Below are 24,643 nucleotides of genomic sequence, written 5' to 3' on the forward strand. Positions count from 1 at the left end.
TTTATTCAAGTGGCTGACAAGAAGCCAAAACACACTAAGGTAAAACTTTTCAACATTTCAGAAAAAATGAAGTCTCCCAGTTTACTTGGCTAGCTTTAAGTCTTCCACAAAAGGGTGATTTGCTAAAAGTATATTACAGTACTAGAAGCAACATGATCTCCTAAGCTAAGAAAAAAAAGTATTAATAACGCTACTAAACCAAGAAAACTACAGGAGACAAAAAAAAGATAAATCAGCTGCAAAGAAGGGGGCAATATAATTTCAACTCTTAAAAAACAAAGCTCAGATTGTAAGTGCATTTTTAGCAAGAACTCCAGAGCTAGAGGAACAGACTGTAATTAGACCTCAAGGACAGCTATCATGCTAGACTTGTGAGGAATATCTTATATCCAAAGGTCACTTATCACATTAGGTACAAAATCAAATGGCAAGTGAAAATAAAAATTCTTTTAAAGTATATTTTATCTGCTTGCAGAAACACAAAACACTAAAAAGTAAACCACAGAAAGTTCTTTACTGTATCCTACCTGTAATTTCTACATATTGAAAACTATAAGGAGGTGCAGTTGCATAGAGATTCTGCTCCCTCCCCCTCATCCCCCAAGCCACATCTGATACCAGCTTCTCATGGGAAAGACTGGATCACTTTCAAAATGAACATTATTCTCAGAAATTGTTCCCTGACACAGACTAAATAGAGGAAAAAAAGAGCCATACACTAAATGAAACAGTAGTAGGGACTATAACACTACTCTTGAAAGAGATATATACATGATTTTCTGTATAATGCCACTGTTCACACAGAAAACTAGCACTTTAATTTTTATATATATATATCTGTCCTGACATGCTTTATGTTATTTGTAGGGAGAGACTTTTTGTTTACGATCAATATTAAATGAGCTGGAAACTACAGAATTTAGTGTCTCCCATTCCCTTTCTACTTACACCTATAAGAATTACTCCATTTTTATTATAAAGAATTCATGGTTGCCTTACATTTATTTAACAGAGTTCTTCCAGACCTTTACAAAGCCATCTTTGACAAATATCTAAAAGGACAGTGCCAACTTGAACTTCAGTGGCGACAGTTTAACTATCCAAGCTTTTCTACAACTTGTCAGTGAGGAAGAAAAAGTCTCCTTTCCACTCTTCAGTCTCCATAAAACAAAAGCGCCCCACAATACTGACTAGATACACATAACCAACAAGTGCTGAAACACAGAATTTACCATCAAAAAAAGCAATTCTTTAGTATTAGAAACACTGTGTGAATGTCAGGTTAACATAGGAAAAAAATCAGACCTGCCACCCAAGATACTGCAGTAATAAAATTCTATATCCATATGGTTAAGACGCTTCCAAGTGCCTTTACAATATCTTTATGATACTGAGTTGTCAATGCCCACTCTCATCAAACCACCACAGCACTACAGATAACCATGCCCACTTCCATCTTAAAGATCATTATAGACTTAAAATTAATTCAAGTTCCTTATATTTATAAACGCTCCAACTTCATAGATTTATTTCTTACCTGTAAACTTTTTATTACAAAGTATACAGAGATTACAAAGTAAATATTACAGATACAATACAGTAGCTTAAAGACAGCAATTAGTAACCCTTTTAAAGACTCATTTCCTTAGGAAAACAAACTGATAAAGATACTGGCCTCTGCCAGACACAAACTTTTGAACATAAAAGTAATTTCAACAAATCTGGCAAAGGTTTGCAAGTCAAAACAGAACTGTCTTCTTATGAATGGAAATAAAGCTACTCAAAAGAGTAAGGAAAAAGCACAACGGGTCCCCCAATTACTGTCAAAATCAGCTATATGCTGGTTATTCAGCACCTGCATAATTCCTTGTAGCTACCATGAGATCAGAAAGGCCTGAAGAGTTCCAATTCAGTATCCCATTGTACAGCTTAGCTACACCACGGTAGCACAAGCCTTGCTGTGTTCATCAGATAGACAGCACTTATAACTTCACTAGAACAGGCAAATCACCTCATCTTTTGTAATTGCTGCCTTTATATTATCTCCCTGTTGCTCTGCAAACACCACTAAGTCCTCTCTCTTTGAATCTCATTCTCTTAACATGTATTTCCCTTTCCATCCTATCTTCCTCATCTTCTCCAGCAAAACCCTATTTTCCTTTTACTGTAATATGCTAAGGCAGCGTGGAGCAGAGGCTGACTCTGAAAAGCCACATGAAATTTAAAGTTGTCATCTTTCAAAAGTGATGCCATCCTAAAGTTTTCAGCATGCTAGATCACAACTGCCTTGGGTTAAAATGCACCCTTTAGTATGGTCATAGACATTTAATTAACCCAACAATCGTCCTTATTAAGAGCACCTTAGGATTTCCAGCTTTCCGAAGACAACATGCCACAGCAACCACTTCCAAGGAGAAGAGTTCCATACAAATTATTTGAAATGCAGTCAATTATTTCAATTATCAGCTGATAATTTACTCAAAACTGCCCAGATGAATTATAACTAAACACAAGTGTGCTGCCAGTTCAGGTCCAGAAGCAGCACTGCAACTTTCAGACAAAGTAAAGCCTAAGTTATCATGTTGCGTGAACCTGCACTGTTCCCAGAGAGTTAGCCAGAGTTCAAAGTTCACAAATAACTGAATCCATGCAGTACTATTTAGCAGTAGAAATTTGATCTGGACTATAAGGGAGTGTGAAATACACCATTCAGGTTGGGTTATGCCAATAGCGGGAGAGGCAGCAGTAGCACATCCAGCATGGAGTGCTGCAGCAAAAATTTAAGGAGCAGAATAAGCTTGCATCAGTTCAATACTGCAGGAATGACTTTTTTGATCCAAGATCAGCTTGTGGATGATGGGGATGTGAATGAAATCCAAAATGGGCCAACCTGCACACTGCTCTGGCTTTGCTGGCCCAAGAAGACACACCGAGAGTCTCAGCATTGTGTTCATCTTTATATCAAAGTTGGTACAGTTCTTCCTTTCATTAAAAAATCCATCTCAATTTAAGTAGCATTCCCACACAACCAAGTCTGCTTGACATCATCAAAACATACACTAGATGTAAAGAGTCAGGCTGCTCATTGTAATATTTTTACCCTGGCCACTACAAGTTCCTTAAAGAATCAAAGCAGGATTGGACAAGTTCTGCATAAAATCAGAATTTCCTAGCGTATCACTAACTACCCCAAGGTAAATTTCAAAGCTACGGCTGACACTGCTGATGCTGAAATTACTGCTCTGATAAAGGACTGCTTACCTTGAGTTTAAAATAGTGTACTTACTTGCGTTCCTTCCTTTTAATAACATATTAACTTCAAAAATAATATATCACTACTTGAATGACTCTGGCTTTCAAAGATTTGTCTTTAAACACTCCAGCTCTGAAATTTTTAAAAATACTACTTCAAGGTGAAAACACAGAACTTGAAGTTTATCATACTATTTTGTAAGTAGAACAAAGATTTAATAGTATGAACACGGTTCCAAAAGCTAAGGAGGTTTCCTATTGGTCTTAATTAGGAGTAGCAAGGAACGCAAAAATTAAAATATGTACTCCAGGAAGCACTCTATTTTCAAGAGAGAACCTTGCAAATTAGTTCAGCTGTACTACTTGGCACACTATGAATCAGCTACAGAAAACAACAACAGCTTTTTCCCCACAACCAGAAAGAAAAGGCCCACGACTGAGCCACCACAGCCAGTAAGAAGTAACATATTACCAGCAGGTTTATAACAAAAGCACCTAATGACTGTGCTCCAGGTTTTAGGGACAAAATTTGTGAGAGGCAAATATGATTAATTTGCTTCTTACAAAGTATATTCGAGCCTGCTTAAACAAGGAGATAAGATAGATAAATGGGTGATGGGTCATTACGCTAAATGGAGCTTGAGGCAGCTCGTTGAAAGCCCAAGAAGAGCTTGCAGAGCATTTGAACTCCAAGGTATTATTTATTTTCATCAACTCAGACACAAGCAATGCCCATTCAAAAAGAAGAATAAAATATTGATAAAGGATGGGCAAGCATCGAGGCTGCATTCTCTCTCAACTTTCAAATATATGCTCAAAGTTTGCACTGACTTCTGCCAGATAATCTGTATTTAATAATTCCCTTAAACACACAGTGTATTCAGTAATCTACTGGCTAGTGCATAATGCTGGATTTTTTTTTTCTGAGAGCTTGCTGAAGGCAATGTCTGTGGTCTAGGCAAGCATCTCCAAGACTGCAGTGAAGTCTCATGACAAGCATTGCCTCCAATCAGAAAACATATTTACAGATGTCATTTCAATATAAACAAATATTTTGCAAGTCAGATATCAGCAAGTGCACATATCTGTAACTATGGCTAAACACAATGTACAAAGCCAACTCACTTCGGAAAGATTCAAACCGGCACTGTTGTTAAGACTTAGTGAGCTTCAAGTTGGAGATTAAAACTGATCTCAAATGTGACCAACTTGACCAAACTGTATCTACTTTAAATATCACATCAGCAGATGAAGCATCAAGACTTTCAAATTAAAATAGTTTGTGGTAAAAGTTTTATTTCAAAGATTAAGAAAAAAAAAAAGTAGCTCAAAGAAAAAAAATACTAGTTCAACCATAAGTAAACTAATAATAACGGACCAATGAGGCAAAGAATTAACTGCACTGACCATCCTTAAACCAAGCAAAAGAACCTCCTCTTTATAGCTTTTGAGCTCACATTCCCCAGTGCTATCCTATTCTAGTTCCAAGCAAAAGAAAGAAAAATAAAGTTGTTCACACTCTTGTATCAACTGATGCCTATTAACCTAGAATGTAAGAGGCTTCGTCAATCCAGTGTGAAAAGAGCTCTTCCACACGCTTCTGAGATCGGAACTCATGTTCTGCATGGATGCTGATCTAGAAATGGTGCCTCAATTGTCATGTGGTTTTGAAGGCTTATTTACCGAACTTTTACAAATTAGCTTAATAAAGGTCAACACCCAAAGGCGTTTTTTTTCCACAAGGATTTTTTCCGATGAGTTCCATCTTCAACCAGTTGCTCCAGCACTAGATCTCCCAGATGAGTTCTACACATGCACACAAGTACATATGGATAAACAGGGCAATTATTTCCCCTTCTAATATTACCTGAAAATAGCTGAAATGTATTTGTACCAAATTTCCTCCAGAAGTTCACCTTTCACCATACATGCCAGATGTGGAAAACCCCGAAAGTAAAACTTTGTAAAACTACCCATAAGCTGGGTATTTTAACCAACTGTTAGGAAAACCACAGAGATCCTCAAAGTTATGTCTGTGTTTTGCATACAGACTGTAAATCAATTCACATACAGGGAAAGGCAGAAAAAGAACGGCTTCTCACCTCTTCACAGATTAGATTCTAAAAACTGCCCATTTGCTACACAGAATGAAAAAAGATAAATGACCACACTGTATGCTTAAACGAAAGAAATTAAATGTCTACAACTATGCTTAATTGCAGCATCCTATAAGTAGTATTCAGTAATCTTCACAGCCACTTGCTCCAGAAGAGGGTAAGATTATTTTTCAGGTTATCCCAGCATCCTGACAACTATAAATGCATAGCTCAGCCATTCTATACAGAGAATCTTTGTTTCCTCAGTATGAAACTCTCTTCTGTACAGCGGGAGACTGAACAAGACTTGTTGGAAGCACCAAAACACCAAGGCAGCACTTCCATGATCCACAGGTAACTTCTGACTGATATTTCTCACCTTTCCTGAATCAGACCTGAACAGCCATCAGTAGAATACCAGAAATGGGGAAAAAAAATCTATTATGTAAGCCTGTTAAACGAAATAGTAATACGAAGACACAGAACTACACATACAGCAACACTGAAGAATTAAGCAGGGTGGAGAAGAGAGGGAAGAGCAGACAGAGAATTCAAGTAAGCAGAATGGAAACTGAAAAATGGAAAAAATCATGAGCACAGAAAAATAACAACTTTGAGAGTTAACAGAAGAGTTGCAACAAAGATGAGGTGCAAGATAGAGTATTAATATGACCAAGCATTTAGACGAAGCTAAACACTCAAAGATGAAAATACAAGAAATAATGGGAACCAAGTAGTAAACATTGCTTTCCTCTCCAGTCTCTAAAACGGCAAATTGCAGTCTGCTCATCACTTGTCCCCAGAATATGATTCCAGGAAGCAAGATCTGCTTTTCTGACTCAATGTTACTTGAACACAGGAAGACAGAGGCAACTGCAGTGACACTAACAAATCAAGTAGCAAGGAATTAAAAGTCACAAAGCAAAAAGTCGGTGTTAACAATGAAGAGATATATATATTTTTATATATATATATATATTTTACTGTTGAACATAAAAGAAAAGTAAGTAAAAGGGAATTCTACAAGTTAAAAGAAAGAGTAAGTCTCATAATCCCCCGAAGCCATGCAAGTTACCCCACAGATAACAAAATGGTTGGCCCCCCAAAAGCCAAGGCATCGCCTCCAAGGCGGGCGGAAAGAATCAGGGCCAGCGTCTGCTCTCCAAGGTCCTGCCCCTTCACCTGCCACTCCCCACTTCCAGCCCAAGCACCCTCAGAACTGACAACCCTCCTCACACTCCCCATCATCTGAGCATCTCTCAACAGTCACAACAGCTGGGCTCTCCCAGGAACTGCCACTGACATCTACAATCGCCTAAAACACGTCTTCTGGGACACATCTCTGGAATTGCTCGGGACTCCCATAACTTGAAAACTACCCTCACAAAGGAAAAGCCATACATCAAGAAAAGGTATGAAAAAATAATCTAACATGAAGTTTTCCTACACAGGGAATGAGATTACTTCAACTTCTACACTAGTCACATATCCTTTTAAAAAAAAAAATCAAATAAAACAAGTGATGTTTTTCCTTCTTTCTTGAATTTCACTGAAGTTATTCACATAACTAATGCAACTGTAGAGTCTATGCAGGCCCCTTACTAGAAGGACATCTATGGCATGAAATTTGAGAATCTCTATTATAAATAAAGAAATTAATTTCCTTAATATTGCCTGTGGTAATTAATGCAACGATGTCAGCTACCATGGCTTCCTTAAGCTTTAAGGGCATTGTAACAAGTACTTATCCAACATAAGATTTTCCTTATATACAAAGGGAAAAATCTCAGTAAAAACATGTCAACAGTCCATAACTCACAACAAAACTCAACAGAATGGGATTTACGTAACTAATCTTCAGCATCAGTGCTCAAGTGGCTTAAGCAATGAGAAAGAACCAGTCTTCAGCAGCCCGAACAGGAAAAGTTTCAGGACAAAATCATTTTTGATCACATCAAATGACATGAACCAAAATCATTGTACAGAACAAAAGCTGAAATACCTTTCTAAAAATAGAAGCCTTTTAGCTATTAAAGTCACAGAGGTTTTCCTTCAACTGCTTTACAATTAAAACCAACAAGTTAAAACTACTTTATCTTAGTGTCACTTTCCCTTTTGCTTTAGGAAGTTCACAATTACAAAGGATTCAAGTTACTGTCCTATTTTTTTCCTCTGGTTACTCTGATTCACTACAGTCCCTGATAACTCCAACTCGGTACTAAAGGAAAAGTTATTTTTGTTTTCCTTTCCTGCTCATCCCCTTAAAAAGGGTCAAAGACAAAAGTAAACAATTACTGAATTCAGGTTTTATAAACCACTGAGCTTCTTTTCTTCAACAGGAGACAGTATAGATTTAGGTTAGTGTAATAAAGTTGGGCAGTCACCCCAATAACTCCTCCAGAGTTTCTGCAGAAGTTTTGAATACGGAAATATTATGCCAGTGGAAAGAAAACATGAGTCTTTAAAGAAGGAAAAAAAAAGAGCCACGCAACAGACAGAACTGTTCTACAGTTTTGCACAAGAGGAATTGTCAAACCGTCAAATGAAACACTAGATCTCCACAAAACACTGGGGGTAGTCAAATAATCAATACTGAAGCTTACAGGCAACCACTGAAAAAGTGACAGCAGCTCTTGTAGACCAAGTGATGTTTATTATCCAATATTTGTAATAATCTTATTATAACATTTACCCAATATCTAAAATAATACACAGTATAAAATATTCATCCTCTCCAGCTACAAAAGAGCAAACTGAATGCTGCAATGTTTTGGAATACTTCACTTTCTTCCCTACGTCAAGGTAAACATGGCCTCACTCAACCTCTAAGTCTACTCTTGGTACTTCCGAAATGCCAGAATTACATGACAAGAAGTCAAGCCAAGTATCTTCAGCATCCGAATTCAGGGTTATCCTGAAACCATACAAATAGCAAAACGCCCTGGCATCTCAAACATTTTATGGACTTGATCACATAGGGAGCAGTTCTACAGGCCAGCTGACAGGGGTAACAGACAGAAAACTATGATATTAGCTACATCCATCTCTTACGCATGAGTACACTCTGTGGGTTTTTTGGGGTGGTGTGGGTGGGGTTTTGTTTTGGTTTTGTGAGTTTTCCTTCTTTTTTTTTAATGTGTTACTAAAGGTTTAAGAGAAAACGTAGTGAGAAAAATGGCTGGCAAGCTTGCGTAATAGAATAATACCTAGAAGCATCTACTCAGTGTGAAATTACTTTATAAGGTTTCAGAGCTGCTAGGAAAAAAAAAATGGATTAAAGAAGTAATCACTGAAGAAAGTCAAGTAGAAGGCTGGGAAGAAAACCTTAGTTCCCAGGAAGCACAAAGTGGGAATAACCTAAGCCTACCAAAGGTACCTAAACTTACGACTGCCGCTGTATAATAAAACCTATTTTTCCACGTTGTAACTTATTTTTTTTCTAATTTTTATAAAAACCCAACCAAAACAAACCTAAACCACCTACGGAGTTTTAAGTTAACAGACATCACCACCAGCTGCAGCCCCAAAGGGAAGGCAACCAAGCCCAGCCAGGCTCCCTGGGACACGCCAGGGCCAGGGCTACCAGCACAACTGACCCAGGACCAGCCTGAGAACTACATTTCTACTTTAAGCCAAAATGCAGCACTCTCAGGCACACAACGACAATCTTACACTCAACCAACACTTATCACAGAGCATCATGCACTCTATACTTTCAAGTGAAGGCTGTGTAAGTGTCCAGTGGTAGCACGGTTCTATAGGTAGCTCAAACTATTACTGTGGCTTCAGGTGTGACACAGTGTCCTGCAAAACTGTGCTGTAAAAGACGTGAGACAGAAAAATGCATGTTTAATGTTACGTGTTTGTATTTTCTGACTTACTTTAGGGTTAAGACTATCTAGATAACTGTGCAGTGCCTAGCAAAACAAGAACTATCCTGATCAGGGCCTCTGAACAGCACAGTAATGTAAATATTACTAAACAACAAATGAAACTCAATATAATCCCTTCTAGACTGACAAGAAATGGCATCCAAAGAAACCAAGGAATGTACAGTGTGTCGATATCAGGGTTCATTTTGGGATACAGAATGCTGGAAGTTAACATAAAAGCGTATAATGTCCTCCAAGCATTTTTCCTGTAGAAAGTATATACATTTAAATGAGCCTGCCTCTATAATTAATGTCATGAGAATCTGTTCTTAAGTCTTTTGTAAGTGAGTGCCCTTATCGTAGAAAGTAAACAACTGTGCCGCCTTCTTTTTCTTTCTATTTAAGGCTACTAAAAATGTTTATGTTGTGGAAGATTAATTCAGAAATCAGACCAGACTTTTAATAGACTTCTGTTAAACCCCTGCCTGGGAAAACAGAAGTGATGCTGATGTACCTGGAGCACTCGATGAGAAATTACACCATTTACTCTGAGTGAACATCAGATTGCCTTGCAATGCAAAAACTGCTTTAAAGCCTGGGCATTTTGCAGAGGAACTTTTGTTTTACTGAGTTCCTAGATCAAATCGTAACTTGAAACTACTACTGCTTCTCAGGAAATCACTTCAAGATCAGGGAATTTACTGGGTTTCGTGCTTAGATCAAATGTTCAAAATGAAGATGCTGCACGAGCAGAACAAAACACCATCGTTACTTCTGTCCATAAAACATTGCCTGGTTCTCATGTGTACGCACAGCAACAAAGCTTTCCATTAAACAGGTATATACGCTTACATATGGACCTTTGATCAAAAATAAGTTTTTCAAACTATAGGTTTCTAGCTCCACAAGTCCTTGGGCCCAAGGACTACCTGTCACAAAATCAGGCCTAAGGATGTGGAGCCTTGTAATGAGCTCTAAACAAGACATAATCCTGGGCCTACACATGGTCACTGTCAGAAGAAATTCCAGCTCTGCGCATCGTTATGGGGTGTGGGTTAATATTGTAGCAGTTTACAGTGGAGCTAATATACTTATAATAAAAACATGCCTGGTTGTTTCCAGAATTGTTAAATTCCATCCTCCTGTCATCCATATATTGGTAACTTCTGAAGAAAACTGGAGCTTCCCACGTGTTCTTTTCAAAACAATACATGAGGAGCTGTGAGTCAATTCACTTTCTAAGTGACCTGTCCTACATTTGATACCAACTAATTATTTTGTAAACATCAGGGTAAGAGATAACAAGGGGCAATATGTGGTCTGTGTAAAAGTGTTTAGTTTAGCCAGAAATTTCTAAAACAAACCAGATTATGTTTCCTGGACCTCTTTCAACACAGTGTTTCAGTAGTTTCAGTGAAGAGGCGATCCCAAATGCTCAGCAGGCAGAAAAGGAAACTGCTGGCAGTCTCTGGCTCACACATTTTGGGCATGACCTCATTCTTTACTACCACTTTTCATTTTTGCTGCAGTGTTTTAAAAAACTAGGCTTGACATCATTTTTACACATTACCTTTAATTATTACTTAAGTAATGCAAAGAACACAACTTAAAGTTATAAAAGAAAGTACACCTCCCTGACAACTAATTCGCATGTAGAGAGAAGGTAGGTGATACACACAATGCACCATCATATAAGCCTTTGTATCCAAACACACACACAAAATAGGTATTTTTATTTAAAGTGTGCTTCTTTCTCTGAATGGAAGACCAAACAATGTTATTTGACCAGCATTTTTGGAAGTTAATTATATATCAACAGTGGCGCATAATTTCCCTAAGAAATTTAACTCAAAAAAAATAAATGTCCCCTTCATACGTATCAGGTTTATATCTTAAATTATACAGAACCATTAAATTATCCACGCCCTAGTTACACATATTTAAAAAGCTAAAGTGATCTAAGATATTGCTTTAAGGGAAAGATACAGCTGCCTAAATCCCAATTACCTTAAAATGGTTCTAAAAATAAATCCATAGAGGAATTTCAGAGATTTCTTAAAATATCAATTTCTCTGTTTGATCTTACCAATCTCAGCCAAGTTTAAACAATGCTTATTTATGAATCCATCAAAACCAAGCAAAGTTATCTCTTCCAATAAATGGCTGTCATCAGTGTACCATTGGCAGATCAGTCTTATTTTGAACCTACTGTTTAAATAAGCAGTCTATAATACCAACATATTCCCCACCTCTCCAGTTGAGAAGGATAAGATATGCACGCTAAATTAAGTAAACATCACAACGATTGTTCAAAACGAGATATTGGAATTACAAGCTTAGCCAAACTTGGCAAACAATTTCAACAACCCAACAGTTCTCTGATGTTAACCTTTTAATCAGATCTATTCCAGCCTCTAGGCTCTCCTGAAAGTTAGCTTTACACAAACATTTTCACTTTTCAAATAAAACACTGGCCATCACTGCATATCATATTTCTCCAGCAAGAAAGAGGCCAACATGCAACTACCATAGTATCTACTTCTATACCTTATGAAAGAACAAACATCATATACAATTGGGCCCCACCAGAGTTACGAAAGAGAAAACTCTACCCAAATCCTGTTCTAGTAAGTATTCCATGCTTCATTTTATTGGAACAGGATTTGCCTCTAAGCAGACTGCAGTGTGCAACCAGGAAAAATATTTATGTTTAAAGATCTGAGATACCTAAACTTCCCTCTAATCACAAACCTCAACTGATGTTTGTCGAATTCCTCAGCATCTCTGGAAATCATGTTTTTTAGCCTTTGTTCATGAAGCAGTGCACAGAGACAAGGCTCCGGGAAGCAGGGAAGGTACCCTGCCTGCCACGGAGAACTGAGAGCAGGTTCCAAGGGACACACAAGGCCTGCTGCATAAGGGGAAAGGGAATTTCGTGCCCAAAATCCAATCGGATTTCAGCAACGCCGGGGGGACTACCTGCTGTATTAACCCTCCCGGCTGTTTAAGGAACACCTGTAAAGAGGGAAACTTCGGAAGGAAACCAGAGACAACCCCCGATGCGAAACACCCAGGAGCTTCTTCCCACCCCCCCAAGCCCGGCCCTTGCAAAGCCGAACTCGGCTCCTTCAGGTACCGGTTCCCTCACAGCGAAGCAGTCGCTTCCGATTAAAAAATAATATATATATAACTACCCGAAAACCACCTCCCTTGTCCCCCCCACCACCCGGCGAGGGGGAGGCCGGATCACTCAGAGCCGCCTTGTTCTGCTGCTTAAAAACGACCCAGCCCAGGCCCGGCCTCCAGCTGCTCGGCAGCCGGCGGAGCGGCAGCTCCTCAGCCCGGCCAGGCCCCGCTGCGGCTCCCGGGGATGCCGGGCTGGGAGCGGGGGGCTCCTCACGCCACCGCCCGGCTCACGTCCCCGCCCGGCCCCACACGCAGACACCCGAGGGGCAGGCGGGAAAGGCGGGGGGGGCTCTGCGGAAGGCCCGGCAGGGGACGGCCCCTCCAGGCCGCGAGTAGAGGAGGGAAAGGAAGGCGCGGAGCGGGGCAGGATCTCCCTCTATGGCCACCCCGCAGGGAGACAGAGGTAACCCCGCGCCCAGGAGGCCCGAGGCGGGGAAAGGGAAGGGGTGGGGGGGGTAAGGAAGGAGATGGAGTGGGGTTATAACCCAGCCCGTGTCGAGGAGGGTACGTGGGGTCCCGGCCCGGAGTGTTGGGGGGAGGGTAGCGGGGAGAGGGCGGCCGCACTTACTCTCATTTAACACCTCCAGCAGCTCGGCGCAGCTCTCACACATTGTTCATTAACAGCAGCAGCCGCCGCCGCCGCCTCCTCCCGACCATTGATTGATCCACTCGGTGCTGCTGATTGATGATTGATGGGGGCCGGGGCGGGGGTCAGTCCGGGGGGGAGGGGAAGGAGGGGGCGGGAAGGAATAGGAAGAGAAGAGGGGGGGGGGAGAGACAGGGGCCGGTCTGGGATCCGGGGGAGGAGGGGGGGAGGGGGGGGGGATGGGGCGGTTGATCAATGCAAATGAGCCTGTGGCGGCGGCGGTAGCGGCGGGGAGGAGAAGCCGAGTCACTCACTGGTTCCAGTGACTCCACGCGCCGCCATTTTGCTGAGGGGGAAGGAGGAGGGAGCGGGGGGGGGGGACGGACGGGACAGGGCGCTCGGGCTCAGCTCGGCAGTTTCCGACCAGGCAGAAGACGAAGGTGGCCGAGTCCCTCCTCCCTTTTCCTTTCGGCTCCGCCTTCCCCACCCCGGGCCGAGCGGCGGGCTGGCGAGCGGGGAGGAGGAGGAAGGGGGCGGGCCGGCAGCCGGGGCCGGGAGGGTAAAATGGCGGCGGCGGCCGTTGCGGCTCCGCGCGCGCCCGGCTTGGGCGGGAAGCGCGTTTCCCTGCCCCTTTCCCGCCTCCTGTGAGGGATGCGGGGGGGGCGGCTGATCTCCGCCAATAACGCTGTGGTGACAGGGACAGAGGAGCAGCCTCTCCTGCTTAAAGGAGGAGGGAGGACTCCCCTTCACCCGGGAGGTGAGCAGCCGGCGGGTTTTGCCTTCCCCTGGCCCTCTCTGCTGAGGGCTCCCCCGGTTGCTCCCGCATCACCATGATGGAGCCGTTTCTCTGTGGGACCTCCGGCCTGAAGGGAGCGCTTGGTGCCCAGCTCTGGCGGGCACGCTGCGTAGCGAGGAAGCTTTTTATTTCTTAAGGCGGGTTTTCATGTCTTCTTTTTATTATTATTTTTTTTTAATTTATTTAGTCTTTTGATGGTTATTGCCGTTTTCCGTCCCCTTCCCGCCCAGCGCCGGCTGAGGGGAGCTGGGCCGGGCTCGGGGACAGGCACTTCCAAAATAAATACTATAGTAGCGTTTTATGCAAATAATTAAGTTGTTTTTTACCTCATACGGTTTTCGACCCTGCTTGCCTTCCCCTCCCTCTTCCCCCACTTTGGACAGTGACTTATTCTGCATAATAAATGTCTAATGGTAAGTACGGCGTCTGTGGATAGTTGGAAATATCGCGTTTTCGCGACGAGAAACGGTCTGGCGCTTCAAAAAAATAAACGAAAGGGCGTCTCTTAAAGTTATGTAATTTATGCTGATTGAAACAACCACTTCAGTTAAATCTTGTCCAAAATGTGCGTGCGAGTTCAGACCCATAGAAGATGAGTTTTCAAGCAAGCAGCAGTTTTCCATACAAAAAACCACCCTTTTTTTTGCCATGTATTAATCTTGCACACTCACACGCTCCCTGTCCCAGGTACGTGTAATTGGAATATGGACCACATTATTTGTCTTTGGGGTTTTTTTTTCCTCCCCAAAATAGGCGCTTTACTGATGTGGTGTAGTGGTTTTTATTTCTGTAGTACCACCCAGCGGGGAGTTGGTGAATTACTCCCAATGCCTCTGACTCGTACATAGGATTAAGGAAACAAATCTATTAATAGCCGCAATGCAGATGCAATATAGTTTAGTAGAAAGTAAAATTGCCAAATTAGGGAAAAAAAATTGAGTTCTTCAGTGACTGACTGAAACGGAATAGCTGTGGTTAAATATAAAATACGTGGCTGGTGTCACTGTGGAAATGCAGTTCTTGTTTTTTGTGTCTGTAAGTGTATTTATACAGGCTGGTAACAGCACTGGGGGTTCTATACATAACCGCCCACTCAAGTACACAGAATGTGCTCCTAACAGACCTCAAGGCATCAGTTTGTGAAGCTAAGATGAAATAACTCAGCTATTTAAAAGTAAGAGACAAGTTATTGTAATAAAAAGACCTCAGCTACAACTACTGTGGAAGTCAGGAATATACTGGAATGGTATCTCACCCAGACTTCTCACTAGGTGTTTTTGAAATACTTTCCAAGTTAGGCTTATCAGCAAGAAGAGCTATTTGTAAATATTCCCTGCTGAAATTTCCATTTACTAAATTGAACTAATACAGAAAAATGACGTCTTTGACGGTCTACATGGACACAGATTCTCTATCGCTTTAATTCACGTAATACGTTAATGCAAGTATCTTTCAAACAGGATTTCTGAGAATAACAAAGGAAACCAATAAGAGACAAGAGGAGAGCTGTGAGTAAATAAACAAAAAACTTCCCTGAAACCTTACTGATATTTGTTGTTATGTGTAACTTAGAGATATTTTAATTCGCAACAGTCATAATCTTTTCTAAATAATATATTTTCTATTGATAGACATAAATCTAACCACTGCTAACTAGTTAGTTATTGAACTCACTATTTTAATAACTAAACCACCACATATGGCCTTTTTTGGTTGTGTAATCTCTTTGAGACAGACTGAAAACTTGTATAATGGAACAATAAAAGAGCAGAACGTTACAATTGTCACATTCTGCTCATGCCTGAATTAAGGGCCCAGCCACCTTTGTTTTCTACAGCACCGCTTTCAAAGCTTCAGATCTGTCAAAGATAGATCAGAGGCTTTTATGTTGTGTCGTTTTTCACTTAATATGTGTCTGAGATTATTTAAATTATCTTTATTTTGCATGTCTTTTTTCATGACTTTCATGACTTGTCTTCACAATACGCCACACACTGGTTTTGTTATCAAAATTGAAGTTACTGATGTTGGAAGCCAGAGCTGTACAAAGCAAAGCTTAGAAAGCACCTGAACTTTGTCATACCAGAAGAATATAAACCCTGTATCTCTGAGAAGTCACACTTATTTGCTTCCTCAGCCTTTAACATCAAATTGCACAGGTATTCCTGTCAGCATGGAATGAATCACTGGCTATAGGATATGACTGAGTTGTCTGTGTCTGCAAAGAGCCCACAGTTTTTGACAGAAAGTGTAGTTCTACAATCTGCATGAGCTGATTTGAATTTGGGCTTTTCTTTCCCCTCTTCCTTCCTCACGCAGACTTTGCAGTAAATTTTATAACAGAACCAAAATTAGCTGCCAAAAGATCTCAAAAGATTGTTTTTCCTGACAAATCAGCTCTTTGATGTGATTGCAGTGCCACATAAACACCAGAGTCAGCACAAGGAAGAGCCTTTTGAAGCGCAGTATCACATGCCAAGTTCAGTGAATACAACAGAAGAGTGTGGGTGACCTTGAGTCACTCCTGCTCTAGTGCAGGCTGGAATATTGCCAGCCAAATTCCTTTTACTGCACACAAGAGCTTTTTTTTTTTTTAATAGAGATGAAATTGCATATATATATATATATATATATATATATATATATGTATATAAAATTTTCTTTTTAAACTAAGTGCTTCCAAGCAGACGACAACAAGAGCTGTAACTGGCCTGGTTACAGTGATCATCAGCCTCCTGCTCTTCTTTGCATTACTTTTTTTTTCCTCTTGACCTTTATTTTATTTTCACATGCCACCCTTCAAGGTTGTTTGATCCCCAGGAGGCCCTTTTTCCTTCCCTCGACTGTGATGCTCCTCATCTGGAAACATTTGCTCTGGCAAACTGCCAGCACAGTTCTTCTAGAGCAGGAGCTTAGATAAATGCAAGATGTGAGCAAAACTAAAATTCTAATCCAAAGTGTGCAAATATAATGGAAGGCTGGTGAGAAGTGTAAATATGCTCAAGTGGCTGCAGCTGGGGTCTAGAAAAGAAGATACATCACAGAGTTTTTTGGCTTTATGTGCTTGATGAGTGTCTAGAGAACACAGGCCTGTGAGAAACACAAAAGGCTCCTTATTGAATATGCTTGAGATTCCTGCTTTGCTACGAGAAAGATCAAAGCACAGTGGAAAACTGCTGGAATCCTTGAAATACAGGCAAAACCAGCAGGCTCATGGATCTTCCAGCAAGGACTGGGCCCTGCAGTGCTTGCATTGCAGTGCACAGGTACTTCTTTAGCATTAACAGGGTTAGCAACGTTAACAAAAATAAATTTATGAAGAGTTTGGAAACATATATACATATACTGTTCAAAATTTATGTGCCACTGTGTGCCAACACTGAACTAATACTGTAGCTTGTTTTTCTTCAAGGTAAAGATGGAGTTAAGCACTCACTACAAGAAAACCAAACCAAAGCCAACCCAAGAAGCCTGAAGTGGAGTAGGGGTTGATGTGTTAAGACTGGTCACTGCCCCTCTAGTCTGGAATGGTTGGAATCCAATGTCTAGGAAATCCTTAATTTCACTAAAGGAAGTCTCTGCCTGCATAATGAGAATTTACCAGTGGAACTTGGCTGAAGTGTAACAGAATCAGTTTAAATTTATACTTTTTAAGTTTCAGCACTTGACTTCCATTGCTCTACTGGCATTTTGAATTTTTTAATGAGGTTCCTCTCTAACTCAGCTTTGGTATCACAGCACCCTCTGAAGACAGTTTGACTTACCCTGGATATTAAAGATAAAATAAGTCATAGCCCTATTAGGCCAAAAACATGTCACAGAAGTTGTAGATAATGCTCACTACACCACTACATTAAACAGTTTTCTCCACAATCAGCTGTCTAACTAGCTGTTCAGCATTTTAATGTGAAAACAGTCTGCATTCTAATAAACTACCAGCTTTGGGGCGTGGTAAGAATCACACCAGACAAGCCCCAACTTTGGAGTGGTTTCTGACTGCATCTTAGAGCCTGGTTTGTAATTCAGTTGAACATTTTCCTGATTATTTCTGCACCCACAAAGGTCTGGTGGAGATTTTGACTGTACTAGCTTGAGATTCAGTGCTACTGGTCTAACCGCTCCTTTCTCCAGATGTGATAGCCTGAGGATTATACCCACCTTTTCAGCCTCATTTTGGGATAATATCCCTCACAGTGTGTTTTAACCTTGATTTTTATTATTTCAGTCTATACAAGTATTTGTCAGATGACCGGTCATCTCATTCCCTTGGTTTGAAAGCAAGGTGAGAGCTACATTTTTATTTATTTTACTTTTGGACTTTTTACTGGTAAATCACGTGTTTATAACGCTCCTTTGGAGAACTTTTACAATTGCACAGTTGCAAGTTTCAAGTTAACCCTGAAAGCAAACCACTTTGGGGAGAGCTCACAAGCTCATTGCAAAGCTTGGAGAAGTTCACAAAACCAGTTATGAAGGTTGATGTGAAAATTCTCAGGTGAGATCTAATGCTAAAAAGATGCCACAAGGGAAAACTGGTCATTAACACCTGGTTATCAAAACACTTTAAAATAACCAGCAGTAGTAATAAGTGGGCTGCAGTCAGCCCTTCGCCACACATACACACTTGACCTTGTTATATAGGCACATCAGAAAAGACAATTTTAACTCCTCCCCTCATCTTCCAACCTGAATTAGCCAATTTTCCTGATAATCTTTGCTGAAATTAAAGAATCCATGAAAGCCTACAGACTTTTCAAGACACTTCTAACACCTGAGACAATAGTTGAAAATAGTTAAGATTTTAAAATGTTCATAATAAAAAGAAAAAAACAGGCCTGTTGATGTATTTTGATGGAGGACTTGGGAGAGATTACCCGATGCATTCCCTAGGAAAAAGCACTGTTTAACTTTCAACTTACAAGGGGTAAATAGAAGTGAAATGTAAATGCCTTGTTTTCATCTTTAACTTCTGTCATTCTCATCCATACTCCTAACTTCCAAACCCATTCCTCCTCAACCCCATCTTTTCTTAGTACTCCATCTTTTTGTACCCACTTACAGCACACACAGGCACTCACAGGTAGTGGGAAACGTACAGAAACCAATAGCATTAAGGCAGGTATGTATATAAGATAGTGATTCAATGTACTTTAAGTAATTAGGGTGCATTGTATGTGAACCCAAAAGATGATCCCTCAACTGGAATGGCTGAGTCTTTCTGCAAGGGAACGCGGGTGCTCGTCATCAACCTTCAACAATGAAGCAAGAATATCCTAAATCTGAAAGCCTAAAAATAAATTCATTCTCAATAAATCAAGTGTAGAGGTGCATTCATGAAGGGTAGAGAGAGAATATTGTTTTTACTCATTTTTTGGTTCCAAATGTTGCTTGTTTGGGTTTTCTGCTGTTGGTTTGGCTGATTTTTTGTGCGTGGTGGTTTTTGTTTGTTGTGGGCATTGGTTTGTGGGCTTTGCTTCAGTTTGGTGTTTTGTTTTTTGGAGACAAACCAAGTAACTGGGGAGGAAAAGGCAGACTTATCTTCCAGCAAAACCCAACAGTACCCCAGGAATCTTGGGCCAGCAATGATCATTTCTGCATGGATAAATGGACTATGGGACAGACTGGCCCCTGCTCAAAGTACAACACAAGGTCCTGGCTTCAGGCAGCCTCTCAACATTTTAATGCATTATTTTCAGTGTCGTCTTCTAATTTTTTCCATTAAGAAGGCCACAGCTGAAGTCTTATTGCCTTTCCAGTGCTATTAGAAGTAACTCTTAAAGCTTCCTTGAGAGATAAGCTTTTTTTTTTTGCATAAATATTAGCTTTATTGGAAAATAGTTCACTTAACCAATCAGATTAACACACACCAAATTGTTCTAGTTAAAAAAAAATACCAAAAGAAAACACTAACCTAAAATGCTTTGGAAAATAATCTGCTTCAGTTACAGTAGCGAACACATCAGGGTAACCTGAAACAAGTTCTTGGGGGTGTCTTCATCAGCTAACAGGCAAACAATTCATGTAAACACGGAAAACACCCTGTAAGAATTGTATTTATCAATGTACCTGGAGTCACAGAATTGAGGTTTTTTGAAAAAAAGATCTGTAAAGAAATATGCACAAAACATTCGTTTACATATAATTACAAAGTTACGTAGATGTTTATATGATGGTTCATGCTTTATATCCATGTATTTTAATTTACAGAGTGTGCATTAGAACTAAAACTCCCTTAGATGTACATTGTAATTATTTTGTCCACATTCAGGATAACTGCACTACAAATATGCACACGTACAAGTCAAATCTTCAATGGTATCCAGAACTCTGCATAAGCTGCATTTTTATAGCACGTGCAGAGATCAGGGAAAGGCACCGATGTTTAAGATAACAAGACCACAGTTAAGTTCTTAGATCTAAAAGGGAAGCAAAAAAACCCTAAGATTTCATTACTAGATAACCTAAAGGTACCAAAATAACAAAACAACTCTGAATCAACTTCAAAAATACATTTCAGATTTGTTGAGAGTTTAGGTCAGATTTAATTCTCAGTAAACAACCAGACCATGAGCCTCAGACTAACTTGAACCTTAAATATGGAAAAAAGTAACACACATAAAGCATACGTGCATTTTTTGGTACAAAACTATTTTCAATGCACTGCTAACGCCATTCCACGTCAGAACCAATTTAGTGTTTTAGTTCTGTGACTCATGGGACGTGGGGGATTCTGACATCACGCTATCAGTGGTATTAATTTCCATTTTACTAATATTTTCTTACTTCTCTGGCCAGCCTTTGATAATCTGTAGCTCTGTAATGCCGCGACTCAGCCTGGTCACAAACCATTCCAGACGCGTCCTTCAAATATTCTACTTTGAACTGCCTATTAAAGGTGATCCCACCTTCACAGAGCGGAACAGAAAGCTGTACATCAACAGGAAGACAAGGAAAAGCTTAAATCATGAGCTTTAAGGAGAGAACAAAGTGAGGTTTTAACTATGAAAATCATTACGTTTGGTAGGCTGTGCTCTAAGTCCCAGCCATAACGGGTTTGAGGAACCTTCTCTCCGAAGACTGGCAACTGCCAGCTCACAACATTTTCCTTGCCAAATGACCTTCAGGCAGAGGCAGTGATGCTTTTTTAGGGCAAACTTTACGTAGTTTGGAGAAACTAAGTCTAAACAAATGGAGAAACATTCACCAACAGAAAGGGGCCAGTACTCAAGACTGGAAACATTCCGGCCACAGCCAAATTCTACGTGAAAGCTGCTAACTCATGCACTTCTACTTTAAAAGGAACCTACAGCACAAAGTTAACTACAGTACCCAAACTTACAGAAAACACCTCCACAACTGTCTAAACTTTGTTGTACAGCTCTGCGTGATCGGCTGTACTTTGTATCATAGTAACCATTTTAAGATTAGAGACCAAACAAATGGGAAAACTTTGGGAGAGCTTCACATGGACCATTAGAAAACAGAGACAAGACATTACAAAAATGGGGAAGCCAAGACTGTACACAATCTTAGTGTTCATACTACTTTTCGTATCCATACTTCATAAATCTGTGAAAATCATTTAACTACAAAACTTCAGGTAGAAAAATAACTGTAGATCTCATCTACACGTGTTATTAACATGTATTAGTATCAATTGTTTAGCCAAGATACAGTGCAATACTTTGAAATACATTGCTAAGAGCCCAGAGAGAGAGGGGAGCAAGAGTACCTTAATCCTGGCATTTGATAGCAACGTAGTATGGAATATTTATTGATGGAGGTAAGTCCCAATAGCTACTGTACTTCCAAACGGAACCCAACTTAGTTCGCGTTAACTTCAAGCACAAAGTCCTTGAGATGAGGGCAAGCCAGAAGCAACAGTTATCTAGACCTCAAGGAACTTTTCCTACGCCTTCAGGAGACAAATCTTAAATACGATCACAGCATTTTCATCCAATAAAAGAATAAGCCAAAGAAAGAAAAATAAATGTAAACCAAGTTTATTTTGCTTTTAAGTAGTGTTCTTTAAGCACTACAGCATGGTAAACAATGTAAATTAGTATAAGTCATCTCAAAAGCCAGAGTTGTTTTTTTATTTAATGAGTTGTTAAAAAGATGCAGCCTATTCTAACAGGATAAATATTTTAACCATTTCACTTCGAGTTAATGAAGGCTCACAAATGAGCAACACTCCTCATTGAGGAAAACAAAAAGCTGTTGTCGACAAAGCGACAGCACACACACAAAAACAAAAGAACTGTGTAAAAATAACTAACTGTACTGTGTTCCCATACTCTTCCGAAGTTGCTTTACAATGGGATGATATGCACATGATCTTGCTGCAAACTTGCCGTACAATTTGCAAATACACGTAGCCTATAGCCTTACCACTCAGTCCAAAAAGCTGCTAACTGATCCAAACAAACGCAGCGCTACAATCCTCTGCTCAACAATTAATTCCATCTGGTTTACTCATTACCTTTTCTCCTAGACTGCAGGACAGACTAGAAAGAAAATGATCCCGAATTAAAAATCGATATCTTTTACAGGAAATTGTACTATTTTGCAATATAGTCTTTTACAAGTTATGTTTTGCCTATTTTCCCCTTAGCCACAAAATGGGCATGAAGTAATTACTTTGAAAATGCCTTAATTTTCAACTTCATGCAAATCTAAATAAAGATGACCAAACAAAAGCTTAAACAATGGAAGGATATTTCACAGAAAAATTCTTATACAAAAAACACATAAGAAAAAGGGCCACTAGGTGACATTTTAATTTACAAATTGGCATCGTTTTGGTCAACAAATATCCAAGTGCTGTTTTCTTCTATCACAACAAAATAGCTGTACAGAAAGAAAACTGCAAAACTTGTTTTATTTTATTGTTTTTTTAATCACACATCTCCTCAGGAATTTCATGTGGATTAAGGATGCCAGGTACAGACATCTGAAGTTTATGCTTCTCCTCTTGAGCCTGCCGAAGGGCTGTTTCTCTTTCCTCCAAGAACAAGTCTGATGTGTCTTCACCTGCAAATTCCTGGATAATTCACGTAAAATCGTTAGTTTCTTGTCAAATGCTTTAGGCGGAGCAATATGCTTCCAAAATCCAGGAAATACAGAAAACATCTTCCCTTCGCATTCCCTACCAGACAGTTGCTTGTTTTGATTTCTGTTCCTAAGGTCAGAATTAATATAAAGGAATCCAAAATATTTTAAGCTTTTCACTATGTTACAGAACAGGATGCTACAGCAGCATTTGGAATGTATTTCCATTAAAGCAGCATCATTACAATTTTGAAATACCTGACCATTGCAGTCTCAAAACTCATTTAACAAACTCTTTCCTACAGTCTTCCCGAATTCTGTCCTCTTTAGAAAAATAGAAGTATAGCCTTACTCTAACAAGTTTCAAACCATGTCCCAATCCCAAGCAGAACTGAAATAAAACCTGGTTAGAAACCAACTTTGTTTCCCATTAGTTTTACAGCCACTTAGACACAAGTTGTGTGCACAGCACAAAGCACAAGTGATGACGTGTAAGCCCAATTTATACAATTAAAATCCCACTGAAATAGATGATAAAGAGTCACACAAGCTCTCATTACATTTTGAACAGCTGCAAAATATTCAGTGTGTGTTTAGGACATACAAGTTAAACACTGTCCAAGTACTTTCCAACAATATCATCCCACTGAATAATCGTTTTTCATTTATTGGAAAAAAAATACACCAAACATACCTTGATCTGGACCAGGAAATCCCGTAAGTGTTCCTTGAAGGCAGGAATATCCTGATTTAAACTGAAGAGTCCTGTTACAAACAGCTTAACCTGGGCACTAACAGCAAGCACATCAGTTAGTATTTCGAGACATAAGAAGCCACTTAAAAGTATTAAAGAATCATGGCACACTTACTCTTGCAGGTGAGGAAACGCAGATTTGAGAAGATTAGCAACATACTCCTGAATAAACATCTGGTTGTTCACTGGATTTCCAGGATTTAACGGAGTACTTATTTTTCCCTCTTCTACTAAGTTGAACATGTATGCGAGGATTGACGCATGCATTGTCAAACCTGAACAGATCAGAGTTACACACGTGCGGTTATTATTCCGACGAGGGTTTTGATGTTCAAAAGGATTGTTTTTCATCAATCGGCTCACAGATGTGGATTCTTACCAGCGGTGTGTGAGGTGTCTGTTACAACTGAGAAAATGTGCTGAAGGATATCACAGAAATACGTCTGATAGAAACTCTGGGCAGCAGTCTCTTCTTGTGCAACGTTCTGTAGTAGAGTATAAAGTATCTGAAGTCCTGGAAAATAAGCATTAAAAAATTAAGTTATCAACAGATCAATATTAAAAGCTATGTGTGTATTTTTGCTTTTTCCAAAACAATATGAATATCCCAAGAAATGCTGCTAGGCACCAAAAAGACACGGCATTACCTAAGATTTTCTCAGGCACTTCCTCCAGTAGACACTAGGGGGCTACAGCCACCTTTACATGATACACTGATTTGAGTTATTAGATGAGAGAAGCAGAAAGAACCAATCACATCACTTTATTGGTACTAACAAAGGTGAGAGAAACAATCTACTAAAGGAAATGCTTGCTAATTTCAGAAGGTGTTTAATTTTTTGGAATTACATGAAAACTTACATTACTAGGTAAAGTGCAACTGAAGAGTATCTTTTATCCTCATGCCTTGCAAACACTAACACAAGACAATTGGCTAAAAACTAAGTGGCTTCAAAACATTTGTTTTTTATCCAGCAGTCAAGATAATTCACTAAGCTCAAGATCTTAAAAATAGCAGTTTTAGAATTTAAGATTTTTATATATCCGCTC

The 24,643-nt window shown here is 39.8% G+C and overlaps 2 protein-coding genes and 1 long non-coding RNA gene across 17 annotated transcripts in view; 1 reads left to right on the plus strand and 2 right to left on the minus strand.

Annotated features, from left to right (window-relative positions):
• USP34 (ubiquitin specific peptidase 34) overlaps positions 1-13,364 on the minus strand; it is a 118,683-nt gene extending 105,319 nt beyond the window's left edge. For all 10 annotated transcript variants that reach the window (XM_065833174.2, XM_071805650.1, XM_071805649.1 and 7 more), the window contains exon 1: positions 12,975-13,364. In XM_065833174.2, the coding sequence (XP_065689246.1) occupies positions 12,975-13,017 (43 nt within the window). In that variant the 5' untranslated portion in view covers positions 13,018-13,364. The remainder of the gene's footprint in view (positions 1-12,974) is intronic.
• Positions 12,501-21,643, plus strand: LOC136099226 (uncharacterized). Of its 2 annotated transcripts, none has more exons than XR_011738060.1 (3): positions 12,501-12,809; positions 15,249-15,296; positions 18,014-21,643. It is a non-coding gene; the product is annotated as an uncharacterized lncRNA (long non-coding RNA). The 2 variants fall into 2 exon arrangements; XR_010651056.2 differs by lacking the exon at positions 12,501-12,809 and adding an exon at positions 13,392-14,201.
• Positions 21,644-21,775: 132 nt separating this feature from the next.
• XPO1 (exportin 1) overlaps positions 21,776-24,643 on the minus strand; it is a 37,290-nt gene continuing 34,422 nt past the window's right edge. For all 5 annotated transcript variants that reach the window (XM_071805659.1, XM_065833176.2, XM_065833175.2 and 2 more), the window contains 4 exons: positions 23,973-24,107; positions 23,709-23,868; positions 23,534-23,630; positions 21,776-22,831 (listed from right to left, as the gene is read on the minus strand). In XM_071805659.1, coding sequence (XP_071661760.1) covers positions 22,685-22,831; positions 23,534-23,630; positions 23,709-23,868; positions 23,973-24,107 — 539 coding nt within the window. In that variant the 3' untranslated portion in view covers positions 21,776-22,684. The remainder of the gene's footprint in view (positions 22,832-23,533; positions 23,631-23,708; positions 23,869-23,972; positions 24,108-24,643) is intronic.

The sequence above is a fragment of the Patagioenas fasciata genome, chromosome 3, assembly GCF_037038585.1.
Source record: "Patagioenas fasciata isolate bPatFas1 chromosome 3, bPatFas1.hap1, whole genome shotgun sequence".
Lineage (NCBI taxonomy): Eukaryota > Metazoa > Chordata > Aves > Columbiformes > Columbidae > Patagioenas > Patagioenas fasciata.